This window comes from Hypanus sabinus, chromosome 20 (genome assembly GCF_030144855.1).
Source record: "Hypanus sabinus isolate sHypSab1 chromosome 20, sHypSab1.hap1, whole genome shotgun sequence".
Taxonomy (NCBI): domain Eukaryota; kingdom Metazoa; phylum Chordata; class Chondrichthyes; order Myliobatiformes; family Dasyatidae; genus Hypanus; species Hypanus sabinus.
This window is the reverse complement of record NC_082725.1, coordinates 31,637,399-31,661,768: the sequence shown is the minus strand read 5'-3', so window position 1 is coordinate 31,661,768 and position 24,370 is coordinate 31,637,399. Positions and strand designations below refer to the sequence as shown.

General features: G+C 40.3%; 2 protein-coding genes across 6 annotated transcripts in view; one reads left to right on the top strand and one right to left on the bottom strand.

The window, feature by feature from the left end:
* LOC132378403 (leukocyte elastase inhibitor-like) overlaps positions 1–8,103 on the bottom strand; it is a 29,369-nt gene extending 21,266 nt beyond the window's left edge. Inside the window, exon 1 of one of the 2 annotated variants that reach the window (XM_059945297.1) lies at positions 7,963–8,103. Coding sequence is in view for 1 of the 2 variants with exons in the window: in XM_059945296.1 (XP_059801279.1) it covers positions 176–533 (358 nt within the window). In the remaining variant the exon portion in view is untranslated. Of the gene's footprint in view, positions 1–175; positions 535–7,962 lie in introns of those variants that run through there. The other variant, XM_059945296.1, reaches the window with a different exon arrangement.
* Positions 536–24,370, top strand: part of LOC132378404 (MARVEL domain-containing protein 3-like) — a 37,436-nt gene continuing 13,601 nt past the window's right edge. The window contains exons 1-4 of one of the 4 annotated variants that reach the window (XM_059945302.1): positions 8,240–8,370; positions 11,440–11,665; positions 11,985–12,166; positions 21,757–22,574. In XM_059945302.1, coding sequence (XP_059801285.1) covers positions 11,478–11,665; positions 11,985–12,166; positions 21,757–22,442 — 1,056 coding nt within the window. In that variant the 5' untranslated portion in view covers positions 8,240–8,370; positions 11,440–11,477 and the 3' untranslated portion in view covers positions 22,443–22,574. Of the gene's footprint in view, positions 650–8,226; positions 8,371–8,404; positions 8,760–11,439; positions 11,666–11,984; positions 12,167–21,756; positions 22,575–24,370 lie in introns of those variants that run through there. The other 3 variants (XM_059945301.1, XM_059945299.1, XM_059945300.1) reach the window with 3 other exon arrangements.

The following is a 24,370-nucleotide window of genomic DNA, read 5'->3' as shown; positions in this document are numbered from 1 at the left end:
TGCATAAAAACAGTGCCTATTGAAATTACTTGTGATTTTAAGAAAGAAAAACACTGAGCAAACCTACTGCGATCAATAACTTTAACCTGAAAGCAGAATGAAGCAAACCTCGCGATGAAAAATGAGAAAAGGTCAACAAGCAATAAGACACTGGGCAAAGTAGTTTTACACCCACCCAGGTAGCTGTGCTCCCGCTGCTGTCCGCAACCCTCCGATTCCCTGCGCTCACAGTACGCTCCTGAAGTTAGCGTGAATAACCAGGCAGTGAGGTAGCGGCGGAGCCTCTGGGCCGTGACAGGCATACTCCCTGTGAAAGTGATTGGCAGCAATAACCGGGAAGCGTGTCGCCGGCCCTCTCGCCCTGATTGGGCTAATAACCTGCCAGGGGGTGGCCACGGGAAGTTTCTGGCCCGCTCCAGAGGCCGTGTTTCGCGTTGCAACGCCAGTGTGACCCACGTTAGGGAGTGGTGGACGTGGGAGGAGAGGTTTAAGATTAAATTGCGTTTACATTGCATTGCACGTGGTACAGTCATAGAGCCCCTCCGCCTAAGGAGTCAACGCCAACACCCCAGCCCGCTGGTCCCAATTTCCTGCCTTTAGGTCATATCCCTCTGAGCCCCGCCCCTCCAGGAACCAAACCGAATGCCTCGTAAGTGTTTTACCTTCCTCGGTAGCTAGTGAACACATCTCTCAAATCTCTTTTAACTCTTTATCTTTTCGCCCTAAATTCATTCCATTCAGCTATGGTCTCTCGTTATCCTGAGAAAAAGATAATTATTATCCACCTTATTTGTGCCTCTATTCATTTTAAACATTTCTGTAAGGTCACCCCCTCATTTGTCAAGGAATAAAAACAAAGCCCGGCCACAGTCTCCCTATAACTCAGGCCCTCTTGTCCTGGCAATGTCCTTCAAGCCCTGGTCGATGAAGGCCAGCGTGCTAAATGCCCTTTTCACCACCCTGGCACCTGTGACACCATTTTCAACAAACTATGCACTTGTATTCCTTGGTCCCCCTGTGTTACATGACCCTCCTTAGGGCCCTACCACTCCTACACTGGTTTCATTTTCCAAAGGGCATCACCTCACACTTGCCCGCGTTGAGACTTCTCAGCCTGCTTCCTTAACAAACTTGTTCCTTTACATCCAGAGCTTATGTATTAGTAACAAAGGTACCAAAACCAACCACAAAGCATATCACTAATAACCAACCTCCAGCGCGATAAACAACCTTCAACCCCACCCTCTCTTGTTTCCTATTTCTGAGCCAGTTTTAAATATAGGAAATTATTCTGCTCCCACTGAGAAAAGCTCTAGACTGATTGCCACTTCCATTCCTCTTACATTGACTTGGCTTGTGTCCAATTGCCCTTGGTAAAATCTCAATTGCCATAACGTTTCTATCTGCACAGCCAGATCAAACAAAAACAGATAAGGAAGAAAAACTGTAAATCAAAAACCACTGACTTGAACAGCCAAATCTATTTCTCTCTGAGTAATTTGTTTCTATTTGGTTTATGCCTCCATATTGTTTTTGAGAGGATTACGGGGTTGAAGTTTCTGAAAAATGCTCCATTGTTGTAACAGGATATCTTTAAGCACCTTGGAGTAACAGAACAGCCAATCAACACCGCACGGACTCAGTACATGTTTGCTTCTGGACACAGAACACATTTGCACCGAATGTGGGCCACTCACAGTCTGCACAGATTCATAGAGTACATTGAGTCAATCCTTCTGAAGGAAGCTGCTGATGTTCACCTATCCCCATGAAATTATTATTGTATCTGTTAATCTGCTCTGCTGCCAGATTCTGTATTGGATGAATCACATGGAAACTTGAGTCTTTAGTCAGCACAGACACACACAAAGGAGACTGGGCAGTAAAATACCGAACTCAAAGTACATCAACTTTTGATAACCTACACATACAGATGGTCAAACACGAATACAAAAGTTGAAATACTTTGGGTGTGAACAAATGTCTCCATAGCGTTATAAGTAACATGATCATCAATGCATCTTTGTTGAGACAAGCAGATCATATTGATACCCTGAAAAAGGAAAAAACCCAAACTTTAAAGTGTCTTTATCACAGCATGATATGCACTGACAAACACCTCAAGCAAAATTCAAAGTAAATTTATTATCAAAAAACATATAAGTCACCTTATACAATCCTGAGATTCATTGTCTTCTGGGCAAACTCAATAAATTGATAAACCATAACAGAATTGATGAAAGACTGCACCGACTTGAGCATTCAACTAGTGTGCAAAAGACTGAAAATACAAAAAGAAATAAGTAACAAGAATAAATAAATAGATAGATAGATAGATATATCAAGATAATATGATGAAGAGTCCTTGAAAGTAAGTCCATAGGTTGTGGGAACATTTCCATGATGGGACAAGTGAAGATGAGTGAAGATTTCCCCTTTAGTTCAAGAACCGGATCATTGAAGGGTAGTAACTGTACTGAATGTGGTGGTGTGAGTTCCAAAGCTCCTGTACCCTTTTCCTGATGGCAGCAGCAAGAAGAGACAACGTCCTGGGTGGTGAGGGTCCCTGATTATGGATACTGCTTTCCTGTGAAAGCATTTCATGCAGATGTGCTCAATGGTGGGGAAACCTTTGCTCATAATGGAGTGGGCTGTATCCAGTACTCTATATAGGATTTTCCGTTTAAGGGCATTGACGTTTCCACAATAGGCTGTCACACAGCCAGTCACTATACTCTCCATGAAAATTCTATAAGAAGCTTGTTAAAAGTTTTAGATGTCATGCCAAAGAGCTGATAGTGGACTTCTGGATGGGTAAGATGAAGGAACACATACCAATCCTCATAAAGGAATCAGAAGTGGAGAGAGTGAGCAGTTTCAACTTCCTGGGTGCCAAAATCTCTGAGGATCTAAACTGGTCCCAACATATTGATGCAGTTATAAAGGCAAGACAGTGGCTATACTTTATTAGGAGCTTGAAGAGATTTGGTATGTCAACAAATATACTCAAAAACTTCTATAGATGTGCTCCACGGCATTCTGACAGGCTGCATCACTGCCTGGTACGGGGTGGGGCGGAGGGGCTACTGCACAGGAACGAAAGAAGATGCAGAGGGTTATAAATTTAGTCAGCTCCATCTTGGTTACTAGCCTACAAAGTACCCAGGACATCTTCAAGGAGCAGTGTCTCAGAAATGCAGCATCCATATTAAGGACCTCCAGCACCCAGGGCATGCCCTTTTCTTACTGTTACCATCAGGTAGGAGGTACAGAAGCCTAAAGTTACACACTCAGTGATTCAGGAACAGATTCTTGTTCTCTGCCATTCGATTTCTAAATGGACATTGAACCCTTGGCTACTACCTCACTTTTTTAAAAATATAGTATTTCTGTTTTTACATGATTTTTAATCTATTCAATATGGGTATACTGTATAGATTTACTTATTTATTTATATTATTTTAATTGTTTTCTTCTTCAATATTATGTATTGCATTGAACTGCTGCTGCTAATTTAACAAACTTCACGTCACATGCCGATGATAATAAACCTGATTCTGATTTTTGCAAACTTCTAAGAAAGTAGAGGTGCTGCCATGCTTTCTTCATAATTGCACTTGTCTACAACTGTTTTAATATGGTCTGTGACAACCATAGTGCATTCATTCAGAATCACCGATGAGTCCTTGAGCATGGCCCAGTCCACTGACTCAATGTAATCTCGTAGCCTCTCCTCTGTCTCCGGCAACCACCTCTTTGTTGCCCTTTGTTGAACTACATCCTATGTCTACAGATTGAGCATCTGCTACATACAAAGCAGTGTTTTTAACTTCAAGCTTGCTATTTACATTTTAAGAACTAAAGACTGGCTTCTGTTTATGACCAGAAGGTAAACAATTGTTTGATCTTACAAATGGCAACGGCTGTGCTTAGAAATCAAACTTGGGAAAACATGAAGCTCACTAGCCCATGATGCGAATAACCATCGCAGAACAAGCTATCAGCAGAAGTGGTAGAAATGGGTCTAATTGTAGCATTTAAGAGATGTACATGAAAGGGAAGGCTATAGGGGACTCTCATCTAGGTACTTTTAGATTGGACTAGGCAGAAGGCCAGACTGGCATGGACTAGAAGACCAGGCTGGGGACCAGCTTTGCCTCCCAGAAGTTAGCTAATCTTCTATCCATGCTGGTATCTTTCCTGTAGTACCACGGCCTCTTATCTTGTTTAGCAGCCTCATGTGTGGCACCTTGTTAAAGGCCTTCTGAAAATCCAAGTAAACAACATGCACATACTGTCCTTTGCCTTTCTGCCCATTGTTTCCTCAATGAATTCCAACAGACAGGATTTCTCCTTAAGGAAACCATGCTGACTTTGGCCTATTTTATCATGTGCCTTTGAGTACCCTGAAGCCTCATCCTTAATAATGGACTGCAACATCTTCACAACCACTTAGGTCAGGCTACAGGCCTATAGTTTAATGTCTTTTGCCCCTCTCCCTTCTTAAAGAGTGGAATGATATTTGCAAAGGGACAAAACTACAGTTTTATGTATAAAGGTAATCTTGGGTGTTCAAGATCATATCTCGCAAAAAGTGTTGCACTGATAAATAGCATAGTCATGGCATCACTGTCTTTATTATCTGAGGCATTAAGTTCAAGAGTCAGGATGTTATGATAAAGCTTTATAAAACATTAGTTCTGCTGCGGCTGAATTATTGTAAGAAAGATGTGAAGGCCTTGGTGAGGGTGCTGATGAGAATAACTAAGATGCTACCTGGATAAGAGGACATGTTCTATGAAGAGAGTATTTTAAAAAAAAGAGTTATTTTCTCTGGAGCAGCGGAGGCTGAGGGAAACCTGTTGGAAGTTTAAGAGGTTATGAGAGGCACAGATGGGCAGCCAGCATCTTTTTCCCAGGGTGAAAAGTTCTAATACTAGAGGGCATGCATTTAAGGTGAGAGGGTGAACATTCAAAGGAGATGTGTGAGGGAAGATTTCCCCCCCCCCCCCCACACACACACACAGACACAGAGTGGGAATGCACTGCCATGGGTGTTAATGGTGTAAATATGGTAGATGCATATGGAGGTATATAAGAAGCTCTTAGATGAGCACATGGGTGTGCAGAGAATGGAGTGAAAGCAGACAGTTGCAAGAAAAATGAGGCTGTGACAGTAGGTGATTTTAACTTTCCACATATTGACTGGGACTCTCATATCGTAAAAGGGTTGATGGGATAGAGTGGGCCAAAGGAGTTCAGAAGTTTCCTTCGTCAATATAGAGGTCCGAACTAGAGAGGATGCAATACTGGATCTCCTAGTATTTAGTTACTTTATTTAGTGATACAACACAGAGTAGGCCCTTCCAGTCCTGATTAACCCTGACCTAATCAAGGGACAAATTACAATGCCCAATTATCCTGGGAGGAAATTGGAGCACTTGGGGAAAACCCATGCATCCCACAGGAAGGATGTACATGACTCCTTGCAGACAGCACCAGAAATGAACTCTGAAATTTGGAAAATCCGGAGGTGTAATAGGATCATACTAGGTGCTACTCTACTGTGGCACCATCTTCCCCGTTGGAGAACGAGGCAAGGCAGGTGACAGAAAGATGTGTAGGGGACACTTCGGGTCTAGTGACCATTATGTTGTTAGTTTCAAGAAAATCATGGAGAAAGATAGGTCTGGTTGAGAGTACAGAGTTGGCATGTTCCTGTCAGAATAAAGAGCAAGGCTGACAAGTTTAGAGAACCTTTGTTTCCAGAGATATTGAGGTCCTGATTAAGAAGAAGAAGCTGTATAGCAGGTATAAGAAGCAAGGAAAAAATGAATTGAATTGAATTGACTTTATTTCTTACAGCCTTCACATACATGATGAGTAAAAATCTTTACGTTACGTCTCCATCTAAATGCGCAATCATAGTAATTTATAATAAATAGAACAGTCAATGTAATATAGAGTACACTTACATCAGCGTGAGTTCTTCAGTCTGATGGCCTGGTGGAAGAAGCTGCCCAGGAGCCTGTTAGTCCTGGCTTTTATGCCGAGGTACCACTTCCTGGATGGTAGCAGCTGGAATAGATTGTGGTTGGGGTGACTTGGGTCCCCAATGATCCTGCGGGCCCTTTTTACATACCTGTCCTTGTAAACGTCCTGAATCATGAGAAGTTTACAACTACAGATGCACTGGGCAGTCCGCACCACTCTCTGCAGAGTCCTGAGATTAAGGGAAGTACAGTTCCCATGACAGGCAATGATGCAGCCAGTCAGGATATTCTCAATTGTGCTTCTGTAGAAAATTCTTAGGAATTGGGGGCCCATACCAAACTTCCTCAACCGTCTGAGGTGAAAGAGGTGCTGCTGTGTCTTTTTCACCCCACAGCTGGTGTGTGCAGACCACGAGAGGCCCTCGGTGATGTGGGTGTTGAACCTGTTTACCCTCTCAAACCCAGCTCCATTGATGTCAATAGGGGTTAGCTTGCCTCCATTCCTCCTGTAATTCTCAGCCAGCTCCTTGGTTTTTTACGACATTGAGGGAGAGGTTGTTTTCTTGACACCACTGTGTCAGGGTGATGACTTCTTCCCGGTAGGCCACCTCGTTATTGTTTGAGGTAAGGCCAATCAATGTAGTGTCGTTGGCAAATTTAATTCGCAGATTGGAGCTGTGGGTGGTGTACTTGAGGAGTACAAGAAATGCAAGAGAATAGTTACAAAGGAAATGAGGACTAGGTTGTTCTATCAGACAAGGTGAAGGACAATCCCAAGGGTGTCAGCATATATATAACGAACAAAAGGACAGCAAGGGACAAAATTGGTCCTCTTGAAGATCAGAGCATTGGTATATGCATGGAGTGGAAATAGATGGAGGAAATCTTAAGTAGACTTTTTACATCTGTATTTATTTGGAAGATGAACACATCCTCTGAAGAAGTGCTGCAAAACAGCAGCATGGACCATATAGGGATTACAGAGGAGGGGGTGCTTGCTGTCTTTATGCAAATCCCTTAGCGTTGACAATGTGTTCACTCAGATCTTGTGGAAGTCCAGTGCAGAAATTCAAGGGTCCTCAGCTGAGTGATTTAAAACACCTTTAGTCACAGGTGAGGTGCAGAAGAACTTGAAGATAAGTAATGTTGTTCTCTTGTTTTAGAGAGGTTCCTTGAAGAAACCAAGAAATTATAGGCCCGGTGAGCCTGACATCCCTGGATAAGTTATTGGAAGGTATTCTTAGGGGGAATGGGAACAGGGGGTAAAGAGGGGGAGAGGGGAAGAAATGGGGAGAGATAGCAGAGAAGTGAGGGGGAGAGGGAAAGGGTGAGATGGGTGAGAAATGGGGTGAGACAGAGGAGAGAAGACGGGCGAGAAGACAAGGGCGAAAGGGGCAAGGGAGAGGGGGGAGGGAAATTGGTGGAAAAGGAGAACACAGTCTGGCACTGTAAAATGTGAAAGGCTGTACTTGAAAGAGAACAAAATGCTCAAAATTCTCAGCTGGTGTGAAGAGAAACACTGAACTAATATGTGCACAAGACATTTAATCAGAACGGGACAATTTAGACAGAAACTGGAAAGGTTTGTTATTTGAAGTTGTTGAATTCAATCTGGAGTCTCAAACTATTACAAACTGTGGTTGTGAATTAAATACAGGTTTCTTAAGATCTGCCATCATCGAAGTAGAACTCACAAATTTCATAAAGTGAGATAAAACTATTGTGAATATTAATGAGCTTTAGATGGCCTATAAATGTAATTTTGGATATGTAATATGCAAAATAAATGTTTACTCCTTTTTAGATAACCTCTTACAAGTACAATTACAAACTAGTTCCACTCCGAGATTTATCTTCAATGGCTTTCTTTTTGGAAAACAAATATTAAGCCTTTACAGTCAGCAAATATTCCCTGACCCATGATATCGGCTTTGCAAGACCCCCTAACCCCTTTCCATCCCATACGTACCCACTTATCGCAACAGTTTTCAGGCCGATGAAAGCCGGCAACTTTAAGGGGAGAAAGAATGTTTTTATTGTTCGCTGGGTATATCATTAAACTTGGGGTGGGGAGGAATTATATGGGGATGCATCCGTTCTTCAAAACAAACATTGTTGGTTTCAGTCTTGAGGAAGTCCTACCGAACGGTTTCGGCCCGAAACGTCGATTGTACTTTTTTGCATAGATTCTGAGTTCTACCAGCATTTTTGTGTGCGTTGCGAAGAGTCGTTTGCTGTTTTATTATAGTTCCTGAAACTAGGCTCAGCTCCAAGGTTCAGGAACCTGATGGACCGGTTGCCCCGCCCGCCCTTTCACCTTGCACTCTAGTTGGTTTCGGTCTTCAGTCTAAAGTCAACGCCGCCGAGCCGAGTTTGGGTAAATATCTTTTCTTGTCCTTGTGCCTATTTAGTGAACAATTTCGACGGAGGTTGGCCGGGCGACGGTGTAGGAAGCCGCGGCACGTCCTTTCCCTTTGTGAGTCTCCGCCAGCGCCGGAGCACCGGCCTCATCCGTATTTTGGATCCAGCTCCTGTCGTTCACCTGTGAAGCAACCTGCGGGCCGGCGGCGCGCTCTAAATCTCCACCTACCACAAATATATCTTCAGTTTTAACTGCAGTTTCTTCCTTTCGACTGAACTACTTTTGGCCGCAGATATACCTGTTTTGTCTTTCCACATTAACATTTACTTTGCGCTGCTTCATACTGCATTACAACCTTCGCGCAATTCTGCTGTCTTGCGGAGTTCGTTGTGTTTATTGTTTCGGTATGCACTGTAAACCTTGTGAGCCTCATTGTACCTTGTATATATGACAAACTAATCTGAATCTGGCCCCTTATGTTGAGGTGGTGACACAAAAAAATGTCATTAGGATATCTCTGCTGGCAAGAAGGACTATCGTCGTCAGGGTTTACAGTGTATCTTCAGTGTGTCATATTGTGTCTTAACTTATTATCAACAGTAGCCTGTTTCTTGCCTCGTCTAGTGACCCACAGAAATTAGCTTCAGTAGTGGACTCTTTGTAAAGCATTAACTTCGCAAAAAAACTCTTGGCTAAATAATTTGTTTTTGTGTTGAGTTTTATCATGCTTCAACTTGTTTTGCAAAAGGGCTTCAATTTGCAAATTGAAATAGAAACCAAGTCATGATGTGCATTAATTATATGGATTGTATAAAGATTGGCACAGCCAATTAGCCCATAGACAATATGCCAACTTCTCGAGGAACAATCGTGTTTTCTTTCAGTGCCTTCCTCCACCACCATGTTCCTGGAAAGTATTTTTCCATCAGTATCTGTCTTCTCCCCTTCTTTAAATCAAAACTATTTCCTCCCCTTATGAGATGCAAAAGTTGTGCTTTTTAACAAAAAAATCCTTAGCCAAAGCCTTAAATCTGTGCATACAATTCTTGAATACTCTTTCCTCTAGTTATGCACTCTATAGCGGTCATAATTTTATCCACTTTTATCAAATCACCTCTCAACCCTTATCAAAAGACCTTTCAATGTTATCAATTTCTCTCTCAACCTTCTAGTGTTTGCATTGTTCACACAACAAACAATGAACTGAAACAAGAAAGTACTACTGTAACGTTTCAGGAATACAGATACTGTTTGACCCACTGAGGAATAATGGCATTTTATTTTCTACTAGATGTTGATTGTGTGATGATTATTAGTCTGTAATAACTTCGCTGTTCTTTGAAATAGTGCCATGGGATTTTTAATGCAATGCTGAGGCTAACTTAGACATTGATTTTTATTATTGTCTGCCTATGAGTGTGGAGGTAATTATTTTGCAACTGACTTGCACATATTAACTTTGTTAACATTCCAGACATAATTCATTGGAAAAAAATATTTTATTGATTATTTTGCAAATAAAATGTTTCTTGTATATGGCTCTACATAATTGCTGACATGGCTCAGTTGCTTTGATATATTGTATGGTGGAAATAATTCGGAAGCTGTATAGCTCGGATGGTTGGTGGTTGGGTTGAGTTGTTCTCCGATCTTGGCAATTCATTTGCAAATTTGCATACGAGGAGACTTCATCAGTGTGTTGTTCATTTTGTGGTGTGTCCTCCGAATGCTTGGCCCTTTATCAGCCAACTGATTGGTCATCAATAAGGAAACTCAATTGTGACGTAGGGAGGGGGTCTCATCACTGATTGGTTGCGTGGTGAACTCTTTGTGTTGTGGTCTAGAATTTTGGCCACATTGGCTTATAAATAGGATCAAGGTCTACATGGCAGTTTGCAATATGTTAAATCATATTAAGTTCACAGTGGAAACAGAAACAGGGAACTGGCATGCTTGGACATTCAGTAGAAACACACGTGACGCTTTGGAAACATCCGTTTATCATAACGAACCCACACAGGTCACACAAGAAGAGCTGTATCAAAACTTTATTCCGAAGAGCAAAGACACACTGCCGCATGACAGAACAGAAGGATAAAGGGAAGAAACATTCCTTCAAAGTATTTGGATGAAACAGATACCCACATAACTTCATAAGAAGATGTCTATGAGGTCGACAATGCATCAACCGAGAAGCGACCAAATGGGTTGTCCTTCCAGACATTTGAAATATCTTAGAAAGGACAGTCTTACTGCTCCAAGAACATAGAATTTCAGTCACACATAAACCAACAGCAACATTGAGGAGAGTTCTCTGCAGAGCAAAAGATCAAACCAAGCTATTGGACAAGACCAGTGAGGTCTACAAAACCCAATGCGGGGACTGCAGCAAATATTATGTCGGCCAGACTAGGAGAAAACTATTCAAAGGATCCAAGAACATCAACTGGTTGTGAAGCAGCATAGCCAACTCTCCCTAGTCTCTACCCACGAAGATCAAGAGGGGCACAAATTTGACTGGGTATTAGTGAAAGTCATGCTGCAAGCAAACACATGGCATGTAAGGGAATTCCTAGAAGCATGGTTTCTTTGCAAGCAATTCTATAAAAAGACATAAATAGGATCAAGGTCTACATAAGCCAATGTGGGCAAAATTCCAGACTACAACAAATGGTGTCCACCACAAACCAATCAGTGACGAGACCCCATCCCTTCGTCACAATTGAGTTTTCGTATTGACGATCAATCAGCTGATTAATTATATAAAGGCCAAGCATTTGGAGGACACCCCACAAATGAACAGCATTCTGATGATGTCTCCTTGTGTGGTGACAAAATATTTGCAAATGGATGACAGCTTTGGTATTTGTAAACAATTGTGGTTTATTTTGTCACTCTTCCAGTAATAGAAGTATTCCTATCATTCTTCGGAATAGGGAATAACTAACCTTTTCTGGGAAACAATTTGACCAGTAATATTTTGTTGTAATCTTTGTATAAAAATGCTAAAACACTTAATGATTTTATAATGAAGTAAGCTTCTCCCTATTGCATAGTTTTTGACACTTATACTTTCAACTATAGATCTCATGAGTAGAGCTGAAGGCAAATGAAGCTACAAAATGTCCTATCCCAGTAAAGTTCCAAGAAATTCTGATGGAAGCCATTCTTCGAATAACCCACATCGAGAGAGAAGACCCAGGGACAGGCCCCATCCTGAAAATAGCCATTCTGGTAGACGTAGCAGGGAAGACCCAAGAGACAATCACCAAAGCAAACCTTCAAGAGAGCCATATCCTTCCAGTAAAAGGTTCTTTTTTTGTTGTTTTTGTTTAATTGTGATAAGCAATTAATTTATATTTTTAGTGTGTGAGAATTCATGCAATTCCATGCAAACGTGTTATCGTATATCTAGCTAGAGATATAGATATTTTTCTATTTTCCCTTTGATATCTAGTTTTAATTTATATATTTTGGAATGAAAGAATAAGCAGAATATAAAGAATTAAGGAGAACAATGTGAAATCTCAGGGGGTCAATGATTACTTGAGAGGGGGTTGTTTAGTTTGAATATTTTCTTTGGAATGGATCAACATTTGATGAATTTGAAATAATTTTTGCTTCTGTAGACATTCACGAGATTCAGTGGAAGAAACGTACTCCAGACCACCAACTACAAGAGGAACACCATCTCAACCAGACAGTATACCGTCTTCTTCAGCACCTCCCTTTTATAGTGCTGTTTCACAAGCTAACTCTCCACCCAAAGAGTCCTTTGGGACAAAGTGCTCATATTTATGCTCCAGAAGAGGTATGTATAATGTCACTGACTTGCATTAATAAGTCTTTTACTATATCATTTTTTGTGTTCGTGTAGGAAAGTGGTAGCTTGCGAAATATGAAGTATAGATTTATGACCAGATTAGTTTGTGGAACACCGTAAACCTAAATCCAAGTCCAAATATATTATGACAATGCAAACACAAGGAATGCTCTGTTATTAATTTTATAATATTTTGCTTTGTAATACTGGTAACCATACTTTGAGGAAAATGCCACCGTTTGGTACAGAGGAAGGACAGTAGTGCTCATTTGTTTCTTGGGCAGTTAATTGTCAGCAACGCTTTTTTCTTAATTGATAATGGAAGCAACTTTAAAACTCTTTTTCCTCTTTCAATTGTTAATAAATCTGCTGTCTCTGACAATGGTGCATGATGATGTTATATTGAACTTTGATACATTAATGAAAGAATATAGAATCTTTCATCTGAAGAATCTGATAGTTTCTCAATTGTTGCAACATTCTACGTATTTCTTCATTGAGAGCTAACTTGTAAGAAGTAACCATGATTAATAGACCTCGGACTCAGTGGATGATGATTGTCTATTTTGATGGGAAGCTTATGAACTATTTTGATCAATGTTGGCCAGAAAGAGTGTGAAAAGTCTACTCTGGTACTTTACCTATCCTCTTTGCAGAGAAACCCACACCTACACTGCCTTTCCCACTCTGTCTTCTAACCATCACCAAAGAAAACAGCTTTCAGAAGCAAATTGTAAATTAGTTTTAGAAAAATGGATACATTTGCAAAATTTATTAGTGGCAAACGTGAGAGATTTTACTAGATCGACAAACAGAATTCTTGATTAAATTTTAGAATTCTGTTGCTTGAGTAGAAAAATACTGGACAACAGCATGAGGAGATCTAACAAGATAACAGTATATATACTATTTTCAAGCTCATAGGGCTTATAGAACAGAAGTTACTGGAAGGTGTCTCACCAGGAAGACATCAGAAGCAGAAAGAAGTTCTGAACTGTTGCTAGTGATTGGGTGATTGGGAGCAATGAGTGAGGAAGAGGAAGGGATGGACATCAAGAAAAAAATTAAGAGGAGCAGAAACGTGAATGAACTGGCTTTGACCTCATCATGGCTTAGTGCCCATGATGAGGTCAGGATTGGAGGAAGGGTGTTGACAAGTCTTACAGTGATACTTTTCAGCAAGAATCAAGAATGTCAAATGTCATTTCCAGTACACAAGTGTAATAGAGAACAAAAGAATTATTACTCTAGATCCAAGGCATTTAAACACACACACACACACACACACACATAAAGAACACAGTAATAAAAATACAATAAATATAAATAATATGATAACTTATATACATAGATTGATTAATGTCCATAAAGTGACTTTAGGCATAGTAATGTCTGCACATAAGGTGACTCTGACAGGAAATTATAAAGTAGTGGAGTCAGTTAGTGAATGGAATTTTTTTTTAAATTGTTACTATTAAAGGAATAGAATGAGGTCACATTTAGCTCCCTGGTTTCTGGGCCTATAGTCATTATATCCTGACGTGCAGAAGGACACTAATTTGCCTATTGCGTCAACAAAAGTTGCTTGAGATACTCTTCGAACTTGTCTCATCTCCTGTACTTTTCCCACAGATTTGTAAAATATTCCTTTTGGCAGTTACTTTTGATACAACTTCAATCATTCTTCCGTGCAGCATATTCCCGCATTTTTAAAAATCATCTGATCCATTGACCATGTTGATTATCTTAAAACTCTGACTTTGGTTAATGAGCCTCCTAAGCAACCAGTTGGAAAAACTCGGGACATGAATGGGGAATAGCCAAATGTCATGGTCCATGTTGGTTTAGTGTTAGATAGGTTCCTAGAGGTTTGTTGGCATGATATTTGAGCACTGGGCAAATGCACATATTTCTGAATTTACATTCAGTAGCCACTTTATTAGGTACCACCTGTATGGTCATGGTCTTCTGCTGCTGTAGACCAACCAGTTCAAGGTTCAATGTTGTGGGTTCAGAGATGCTCTTCTGTACATCACTGTTGTAACATGTGGTTGTTTGAGTCACTGTCGCCTTCCTGTCAGCTTGAACCAGTCTGGCCATTCTCCTCTGACCTCTCTCATTAGCAAGGCATTTTTGCCCACAGAACTACCACTTACTGTATTTTTTTTTATTGCACCATTCTAGAGCAGCCTTTCTCAACCTTTTTGTCCTGGAGGAGCCTTGAAATAATTATCAAGTCTTGGGGAATCCCTGCATAAAAAACATAAGGCAAACATAATAAATTTCTGTTAAATAACTGGCTTAAGCCAAAATGGGATTTAATTTTTCCAAAGGTAGGTTCAGTAGATTTAATTTAAATAAAGTTTGTAAATTGATTTTAATTAATGCAATTTACAACATGAAAATTTATTGACAAAATTTAATAAAAACCATAAGCCAAAGCAATATGAATAAAAATATAGCCCAAGACACAATTTTATGCAAGGTTTTGAAAAAACATTTTCTTACTAAGTGACATAATCAGACTCCAATATAGGCCTAGCATGTGAAACCTGTGCTTGTTTTTTTTTGCTGCACAAATACTCAATACTGGGTTGAACTTGAGATAAACATAAATGGATTTCACCTTCAATTGAACTGAGATGATTTCTATCCTTGCCCTTGATGTTTGTTAAACAAGAAAAAGCTTGCTCACACATGCAAGAAGTTGAAAACTGCAGCAAAATGATCATTGCTTTCCTACAAATGGCAGGATACTTTTCTTTCACAGAAATCCTGAACTTGTCCAGGGGCAGGTCTGTAAATTTCATCTTGCGTGCACGATCAGACTGTGAATCACAAAGTTCTTCCTTATCCCTCAAAGTCAAGTTCTCAGGCTGAGCAGAGAAAGGGTTCCTCTCCTAGTCATACACATGTTGAAAGGGAGGAAAAGTACTGTTCAATTTTGTTCTGCAATTCTTCCAGGTGGTTTTCAATAAAATTTGAGACTTTCGGATATCCTTCCTCATTCTCAAGCAGAAGCAGCTGTGAAAACATTTCAAGATTTCCTTTTGTAAAATGATTTTTCCAAAGATTCAGTTTCATTTTAATTCCAAGAATCTTGTCACTTCAAGTCAAAACATTTTCTCCAGGGCCTTGCAGAGACTTGTTCAACTACCGTAGTTCATATGATGAAAAGTGTCTGCTAAGTAGGCTAGTTTCTACAGCCATTCTTCATCTTCAAAGCTGTCAGCAAAATCTGGCCACCTATTTTCTTGTAAGTACTCCTGCAATTTGCTTTTCAGCTCAAGCACGGTGTTAAGAACTCTTCTTCTGCTAAACTATCAGATTTCTGTATATAACAGGAGATTAGTGTTCTCTTTGTCTAGGTTTTCACAGTTTTTTAAAACATTCTCAAATGAACTGGTCTTTGTTTAATAAAGTTAACCATTTTTGTAGTACCATCCAGAACTTTTTCCATTTCATCTGCAAGAGTTTTGACATCAGCCCCTCTCTGTGAGGAAAGCAGTGTGTTGTGACAATGTCAGGGTTTTCTTTTTCACAAGAGAAACAAAACCATTGCTAGGGCACCATCGGTACAGATGCTAACAAAGTTCTTCCAAGAGAGCCCCTTTATTTCCAGAAATGAAGATAAATATTAAATATATCTTAGGCTTTTCTTGTTTTGGGAAGCTCTTTGCAAAGGAAAAAAGTTTTCTTGAATTTCACCATCATTTACGAATCTTACAAATGCTAAAACATGACATATATTGGTGAAACCTGTCGACTCATCAACCTGGATAGAGAATCTGTTGTTTTTCATTTTATCACACAAAACCTCTTCAGCATCATGCGACATGTCATCAGTATGTCTACTTACCATACTGTCTGAGAGTGAAACCTTTTCAATTTCTTGTACTCTGTCTTAACCTAGTATTTTACCCACTATAATTTTACATGCTGGCAGTATTAGGTTCTCACCAACTGAGTGACTTTTCCTTTTCTGGGTAATAAGTTATGCTACTAGGTAACTTGCTTCCTGAGCCTTTATTAACAAAGGTTTTACTCTGTTTGTTCTGAGATTCCAATAGCCGTTTAAAAATAAACAGCACTTTTACATGTCATGTGACTGTGATTTGTTAAGTGCTGGAGACATTTCTGCATTTGTAAGTTGTATATGCCACAGACTAGACACAATGGAACAGGATCACTAGTCCATGTAAAACCCATTGGTAAGTAGCTTTCACCGTAAAGATGGACTTTTTTGTGTCCATTATGGCTCTCGCACAGTGAAATGACTCGGAACACTGTAATTCTTCATCATTAACCTCACTTTAATTGTCTGTAGGCTGAGGATTGGAATTCTTCTCTTCCATCTCACATCTCCTCTTCAAAAATTGCCACATTGGATTGTCTTCAGAATGAAAATTTACCTCCAATTCCCTACTACACCATTGGAGTTTGTTCGCTCCCATATGTCTGTCAGTGGTGCACAAGGGGAAGTTGGGGGAGGTAATTCAGGAAGCAGAGGCTGCCGTCACAGCCCAAGTTAGGCGAGTCCTTTTAATGCTCGAAAAGCACACTACACACTCATCAGCCTACTGTCCCTCCCGTCTGTGCAATACAGCCTCACCAACTATCTCATGTCAAAAACTGAGAATGGACTCAACCAAATAAACATGGTTCTACTGTGCACTGCCATACTGGGCTGAGAGACCTCTCAGGAGATTGCTAACCGGTTGCTCGGTCACTGCCCACTAGCATCACGTTGCACAATGTCAAAAAAAAGTTTATTTTTTTTAACCATGACCTCTCATAGAACTCCTAGCAACCTCTCACTGAATGCCAATTGAGAAACCCTGCTCTGGAGACAATTGTGTGTGAAAATCCCAAGAGATCAGCAGTTTTCGAGATACTCAGTCCACCCCATCTGGCACCAATAGTTATTCCAGATCAAGATCACTTAAATCACATTTTCCGCATTCTAATATCTACTCTGAATAAGAATCTCTTGGCAATATTTTATTACGGCATTTGTAATTTTTTTGGGTAAACTGAAATTTATCTGAAGATTATGGGGACCTCTAGAGCGTCTGAAAGCAATAATTTTCAATAATTTCTACATTTGCTTTGAGAAGCTTGAGAAAGAACATCAGATACTTCTCAAAACAAATTACAAGCACATTTAATATTTAAATCTTCAGAATGCACACTGAAATAAAACTTGGTCATGTGAGTCAAGCCATTAAGGCTTCTTTCAAACTCAAGTTATCAGTCAAATCTCATGATACAGATTTTAACATTTGGAGTTTATCACTAAGAAACATTGACATGGGTGCTGCTCTTCTCCAAAACTGGACTGCTAAAAATAGGTTGGTGATGATTTGGCAAAGAATCTGCCCCCGGCATATTTGTCTCCCAAAGGCAGAAAGGGAGAGGAATTAATGTGTTTCTTCCAGCAGCTCCTTCAAGAATTGTTTGATGCACGCTGCAGTTTAGGCTGAAGCCGGCATAGAGAGAAAGTGTCAGACAAAAGTTGTGGGCTGCTGTGCTTCCTGAACTCGGTCGTGGTTCAGTTTCCCAGCTGTTTGGCACTTCTGTCGTGAGAAAGACTAAAGTCTAATGGGAGGAAATTTGTTCTTGATCGCTTGCACAGTAGTAGCTGCACATGGCTTTCAAATTTCATTTAAAATTTGGTTGAAGCTGCTAATATAGTACAGAGTTAACAAAATCAATGATGAAATTCAATCTCTAAATCCCTTTACTCATACCATTGCTGCTGCAACTAAAGGGTTTATGATGGAGTGGAATGCATAGGATGACACTTTTGTGTATTAGTGTTGTGGTGCAGTTTGCATTCCAGACTCTTAATGGAATGTGTTTTCATTACTCAACATCATGGGATCCGCCTCCACAATGAAGCTTTCCAAAATATCAATCTCATGTTTCACACTCACAAGATGTCTATTGTACTTGCAAAGTGCCAGAAGAAAAATAATCAATTATATTGCTCTGGCTTTTAAATTGCAGAAGGGAAACATTACCTAGAATAGGTTGTCTATCACTTGTGTGATACTGAATCATAACTTATTTTCCTTCATGTTATCATTTATTCTAGTGCCCCCTCCCCCTTCTAAATCCTTCCCAGATTGTCTAAAAGTAAGAATAAGCAATTTGAAGACCTTTCGATTTGTATTGTTCCCCTTTTTAAATCCCTTCAGCTAAGTAAAGATTACTTTGTAGTTTATCATACTTTAGATGAATTTCCTGATCAAAGTGGAATTCTGAACTTTCAACTTTGTATTTGCTACATTCATTTAGGTTGTAGCTTCTTCTAATCTAAATTAATGCAACATAAATGAAGTTAAAACTTTATTAATGTAGCTTCGTAACTTCTTCCATTCTCTGAATGTATAAATAGAGTAACTGTGCCACAGTGTGTTGTGTGGTGGAGCTTTTGAATTTCTGCTATGACTTTTACAGCTTCTGCTTTATTTAAAATTGTTACTTAATCCCCTGCAGCAACCTAAAACATTTTGCTGATAATGGAGGAAAATGGAATTCACTAAGGGCTTAGAAATTTGATTGTGTAACTTTGTAATACTATCTTATTAAGATGACACCTAATCTATTACACAGTCTGGGGGCAGCACATTCTCACAGTGGTCCACGCAATCGCTTTCCCAATCAGGTTTCGATTCCCACCGTTGCCTGTAAGAAGTTTGCAAGGGCACCATGGCAACTAAGCAGTTAGAATGACCTTATTACAGCTCGGGGCATCAAGAAGTTCGGAGGTTGGAGTTCAATTCTGGCAGTGTCTGCAAGAAGTTTGTACGTTCTGTCCATGAGCACGTGAGTTTCCTCCGGGTGCTCTGTTTTCTGTCCACATTCCAAAAGTACCAGTTAATAGGTCATAGTAAATTGTCTTGTGGTTAGGCTGGTGTTAAGTGGGTGAGTTACTGGCTAGTGTGGCTCATTGGGCCAGAAGAGCCTGTTCTGTGTTGTCTCTCAAAATAAATAAATAACACATAATGATGACCTTCTCTGATTCAGTTCACTTTGCTTGTAAATTTGACTGATCACTTATAAGCACACTCACCTATATCTCATGTGATCTGAGCATGATTTGATGTCTTCTCAATTAGCAGTCCTATTGTAGTATTAAAGAACAAAATTGGATCATGTGGTCCCTGGAGAGCTCATCTTTGATTACTCCCAGGAGTGGATTGGGACCCCTGTATTTCAAGCCCTTTGCTTAATTCTGATCCATTGAGCCACCCAGTTTCTCTGTTAGAGGGGTGGATACAAGGAGAGGTTTGTGTCTGGAAAAGGCGTGACTCGTGCTAAGTAATCTGTCAAGTTTATTGCCTTATAAAATAAGTGGTAGAAGTTAATTCACCAGTAACAAAGTGTGTTTGCCCAGGGGGAAGGTAGTGTTTAAAGTGAATAATCCACACTCATTGCTCTTTCATTTCCGTGCTTCGAGTGTGAGAAAGAGATCTATGGTTGTTCCTGAGAGTACTAGCTCAATCTTAATCACAAGGACTTGTAGCATTTTTGGATTTCAAGCATCTGCAATTTAGTTCTGCTGGTTCACACTCCTGCATTCAATGCCTCACATTAAAGACCGTTAAATAAACTAGTAAATTATGTAAACTATTCCTTTCTAATCGTAATTAAGCAGAAATGCAACCAGTTGCACTAATTAGGTGATCTAAGTGTACAATGTACTGCGTATGTTAATCAAAATGGCTTCTTTGTTTTGTTAAAAGTAGGAATGCTTCTTTGTTATGATAAGTGTTTTATTTTTTGTCTTTGTCTTTTTTTTTATCTTTGTCTCGCAGTTTAGCTTTAGAATTGCTGATAACAGGGATTGTATTCATTTGTTAACCAAAGGGGTTAAATGTTATTTTGTCTGGTGGATCTGGGAGCTGGATAGAGTGGGGTTTTCGCAGTCTTTTCGGGGAGTCGGGAAGAAGACGCTGAGGAAGGTGGACGTGCGCTGCACCACTCGGTTGACCGCCAGAGTGGTCCCGGTGCGAGGACGTGGAGGTCGGAGGAACGCGACGAGGGGTCGAATGGTTCGATGGTTGAGCTCCAACGATGTGCACTAAACTGACTGACCTCTGATAAGCTTGGCGCCTTTTACTTTATTTTCTTTTCCTTCATATATACTGTATTGTTAGTACTCATTTAGTTTTAGTAAAATCTTTATATTGTTACGTGTGAAGCCAAGCAGAGCTGCAGAACGAATGCTGCAAATAAGAGAGAGATAAGAGCAAGCCATCCAAAATGCTAATGAGGGAGAGAGACACACACACATAATTCAGTATTTTGGCGTCTGCACTGATACTGCCACGGACATTTGCTTTGAACATGAACTGTTCGTTAACACTCCTGCTGAGACAACTGGAAGTGGTGAAGTTTGATGGACAGGTGATACCCCCTCAGCGGGGGATAAAATAGCGGGTTTGCTCAGACACAGGCAGACACGCCACGAGACCCTGAAGAGAGCATTGTGCCCCCACAAGTTGGTGGGAGTTTGGAGGACCGATTCATTTGTTACATTTGTGGGGTGCTCGTCCCGGATTGGATTTTCAGGGGCTGTGGAATCGCGCAGGCAGTAGTGCGGAGATGGACAGAGCAAGTGTAACACTTGCCCAACAGGCTGGTAGATGTCTAGGGGAAAAAGTCCAGCCGCTCTCCAACCCCCCCCCCCCCACCCCTGTATACGCAGGTGCTGTGGGAATCAAGTTAATGCCGCATCGCACACACAATATCAAACTCACACTAGATACCGTTATGGAATGTACTTTATAGATTTTACTAAATGAGTACTAACAATACAGTATATATGAAGGAAAAGAAAATAAAGTAAAATGCGTCAAACTTATCAGAGTTCAGTCAGTTTAGTGCACATCATTGGAACTCAACCATCGAACCATTCCACCCCCTGTCGCGTTCCTCTGACCGCCACGTCCTCGCACCTGGGACCACTCATGGGTTAACAAATGAATACAATCCCCATTATCGGCAATTCTAAAGCTAAACAACTGCGAGAGAAAACACTTATAATAACAAAGAAGCATTCCTACTTTTAACAGAACAAAGAAGCCATTTTGATTAACATACGCAGTACATTTGTACATAAGTAACAGATTTATTGAAGTATTGGAAGTACTAATTATGCATGAAAACATACAATTCAGGTACTAAGTGGTGTACTGTTAAACTATACATTTACCTATTAAAATCATATTGAAAATTTGAAATTAAAACAATGTATGCAAAAACCCACCAGGATAGGTGGCATCGATGGAAAGAGAAATTGTTTCTCTTTCTACAGATAATGTATGACTTGAGTTTTTTTCCAGCATTTTCTGTTTTTATTTCAGAATTACGGCATTTACATTTTTCTTTCAACTTTCAATTGAAAGTCTGCTAATATTTACAACTAAGAACTTTAATAGCTCCAATTTAGATTATTAAATGAATCAATCTATAAAAGTCTCACTGGTCCTTTATGATGTCCTCTACTGGTTCTGGAGCAGTGTTAGCTGCATTTCCCATTAACAGCTTCCTTAATCTGGTTGTTGCAGGATTGCTGCAGATGCTTGAAATCATTCTCAACCTGGTGGTACTGATCTGTGCCGCAGCCACCCAAAGTGCTTCTGCAGGCTTCGCTAGTATCGGAGGCTTCGGAAGTGCCTATTATTACAACATGGGTTATGCCAACAGCGGATTTCTAAATCATGAAATACAGCAGATCGGTCAACTAGATGTACAGTACAACACGATGAAGTCAACCACTGTGTACTGTGCAGTAGGTCTTAGCATTCTGCTGCTTGCCTTCTCGGTGGCTTTCCTTGTCGTCGAATGTATATTGCAATACAACAGGTCCTCTGCACTGCACAGCAAATACCCATCCTTCCTGATCATGGAATGTGTGGTAAAGGCTCTCGCAGCAGTGGCTTACCTCATAGGCGTGGCGTTGTATCTTCACTTCATTTTTAAAATTAATGCCACCGACGTGTGCAAACAGAGAGAGTCGCTCTACAATCGACACGGATACAGCTCGGTGAAATGCGCCATACTCGGCACTGAAGTTGCTGTTTCCATCTTTGCTGTGATGTTAATCATCGCTTACATCGCCAGTGTGGTATTCGGAGTTCTGGCTCATCGGGCGATACAAGCTACACGAGCTACAAAATCTCCGGCGACCTCTGTTGCGTGGAGACTCGGTACCCCGTCAGAGATGCAGCCTGTGAAACCTGACGTTCTGTGAACATGACTTCAAAATTAATGTGACATCTTCATAATGCAACAAAACCAGATTTAAAGCTGAATTGGAGGCTTCAGGATTTTGGATCTTTAGCACTAGTTTAAAACTGTTGGACAGCTATCACCATGTGATAAGAGAACTCTGTAAACTAGTATTTTTGTGTAAAAAAAACTCCGTCCTTAAATATGGAAAAGTGTAATCCCTGAGCAGTCAGGGATTGGTTAAATTTGGTTTCTGGGAAATGGCAATTGACAGATTTTAAACAATGTCTTTGCTTAGATTCTTGGATATCACCTACCATTTTGATTTTGTTTAAAAGAAGATATTACACCTGAACTGGTTTGGTATATTAAGTGGCAGAAAGGCAATGCTGAGATGGAAAAATGAGAATCATAAGGAAAAGCGAGGAATGTGTACAGTAATTAAAATTAGATTTTTCTCCCTTGCACTCATGAATACTGGCTACAGGCAATTTTAAGGATGTTCTGTCATCAATTGTTATTTTTCCATGAGCAAAATGGTGGAGGGGCTCAGGCAGCAGCTAGGGAGGAGAATTAACCATTGATGGTTCAGGCCGAGGCCCTTCATCGAAACTGGTGATCAGTCTGGATTTCCAGCATTTGCAGAATCTATTGTGTTTATTATTTTTACATGAAGTTATTTTGTCTTAATTGGTATCAAAACTGGATTTATATGGTAGGCCTAGATTACTTTCTTGGCATTTGGCTGGAGTAACTGGGAAAATATTCCAAATACGAGTTCCTGCATATGGACCTGCAAAATGCACATAAAATTCCTTCTCCTCAGGCATTACTGGTAACCAACTAAATGAGAATTGATTCAAGTTCCCCATAGGGTTCAGCAATGTGTGCATTACCACATTTATGGAGATTGCATAAAGCATGACAACCATGGTAACACACATAGTGTGCAAGCTCAGTCCACTGAGTGGTCCCAAAGATGGTGAAGGAGCTGCAGTTCACCAGCTGGCATTCCCACCCTCAGTCAATGAGTCCAGCTTCTTGAGTTGCCTTCATAGGACTTAGATGGGTAACTCATTGATCATGTATGATGGTCTTCAAAAAGGACACTAAAGAAGTGCGAGGAGATTTTGTTGGTGGACTAGCAAACCAGACTCTTTTTAAATTTATTAAATAAACAGTGTTATAAAATGCTGTTATTACTAATGATGACTAGGAGCTTACCTTTACTGAAATAAAACTACAGTGATCCACTAGTACCTTTAGGAGAGTAAATTTACCACACCACCCCCTGCTCTGTCTACCCCATGTCTGCCTTTCAACTTTTATTGCAGAATGTTTGATTTTTATCTGCCCTGTGACATGGCCACGAAGTCCTTGTATCTCTCCAAAGAATGCGGTTTTAATCAGCACTTTCCTATCTGTGGGACGTGTTACGTTGCAGGAGTGTCCATTATTACTGCCTGCACTGTACTTGGCTTATCTGCAACAATTATCTTGTTGTGTTGAAATAAAGCCTGCAGCTCACCGTGTACAGATACGTTCCTCTATGACACTGTTTCTCATTTTTCACCCTTCCCACCCTAATTCCAAGCCTTAATATTAACAACCATTGGAAATATAGTCAGAGAGGGCTTCTCATTTTCAGTCACCATGACTGGCTGTTCCTCTCAGTGTTGCCGTCTATCTCTACATTGCTTCTGGTCCTTGGCTCTGACAGAAATACTTAGGCATATTGTGATTCTCTTCTCCAATATTTTCTTCTTCTGTACTGCAGTACTAACTTTGAGATTAGAGATTTCTCTCTTCTCCACTACACAAGCTCCAATATTATTTTCCTTCTCCATGATCCCTAATCAAACCAAGTTCTCCCCCCCCCCCAAATTCCCTTGGCCCCCTGGATCACTCTCTAGACTGTTTAATGTCATTTCCAGTCGACAAGTGTAAAGG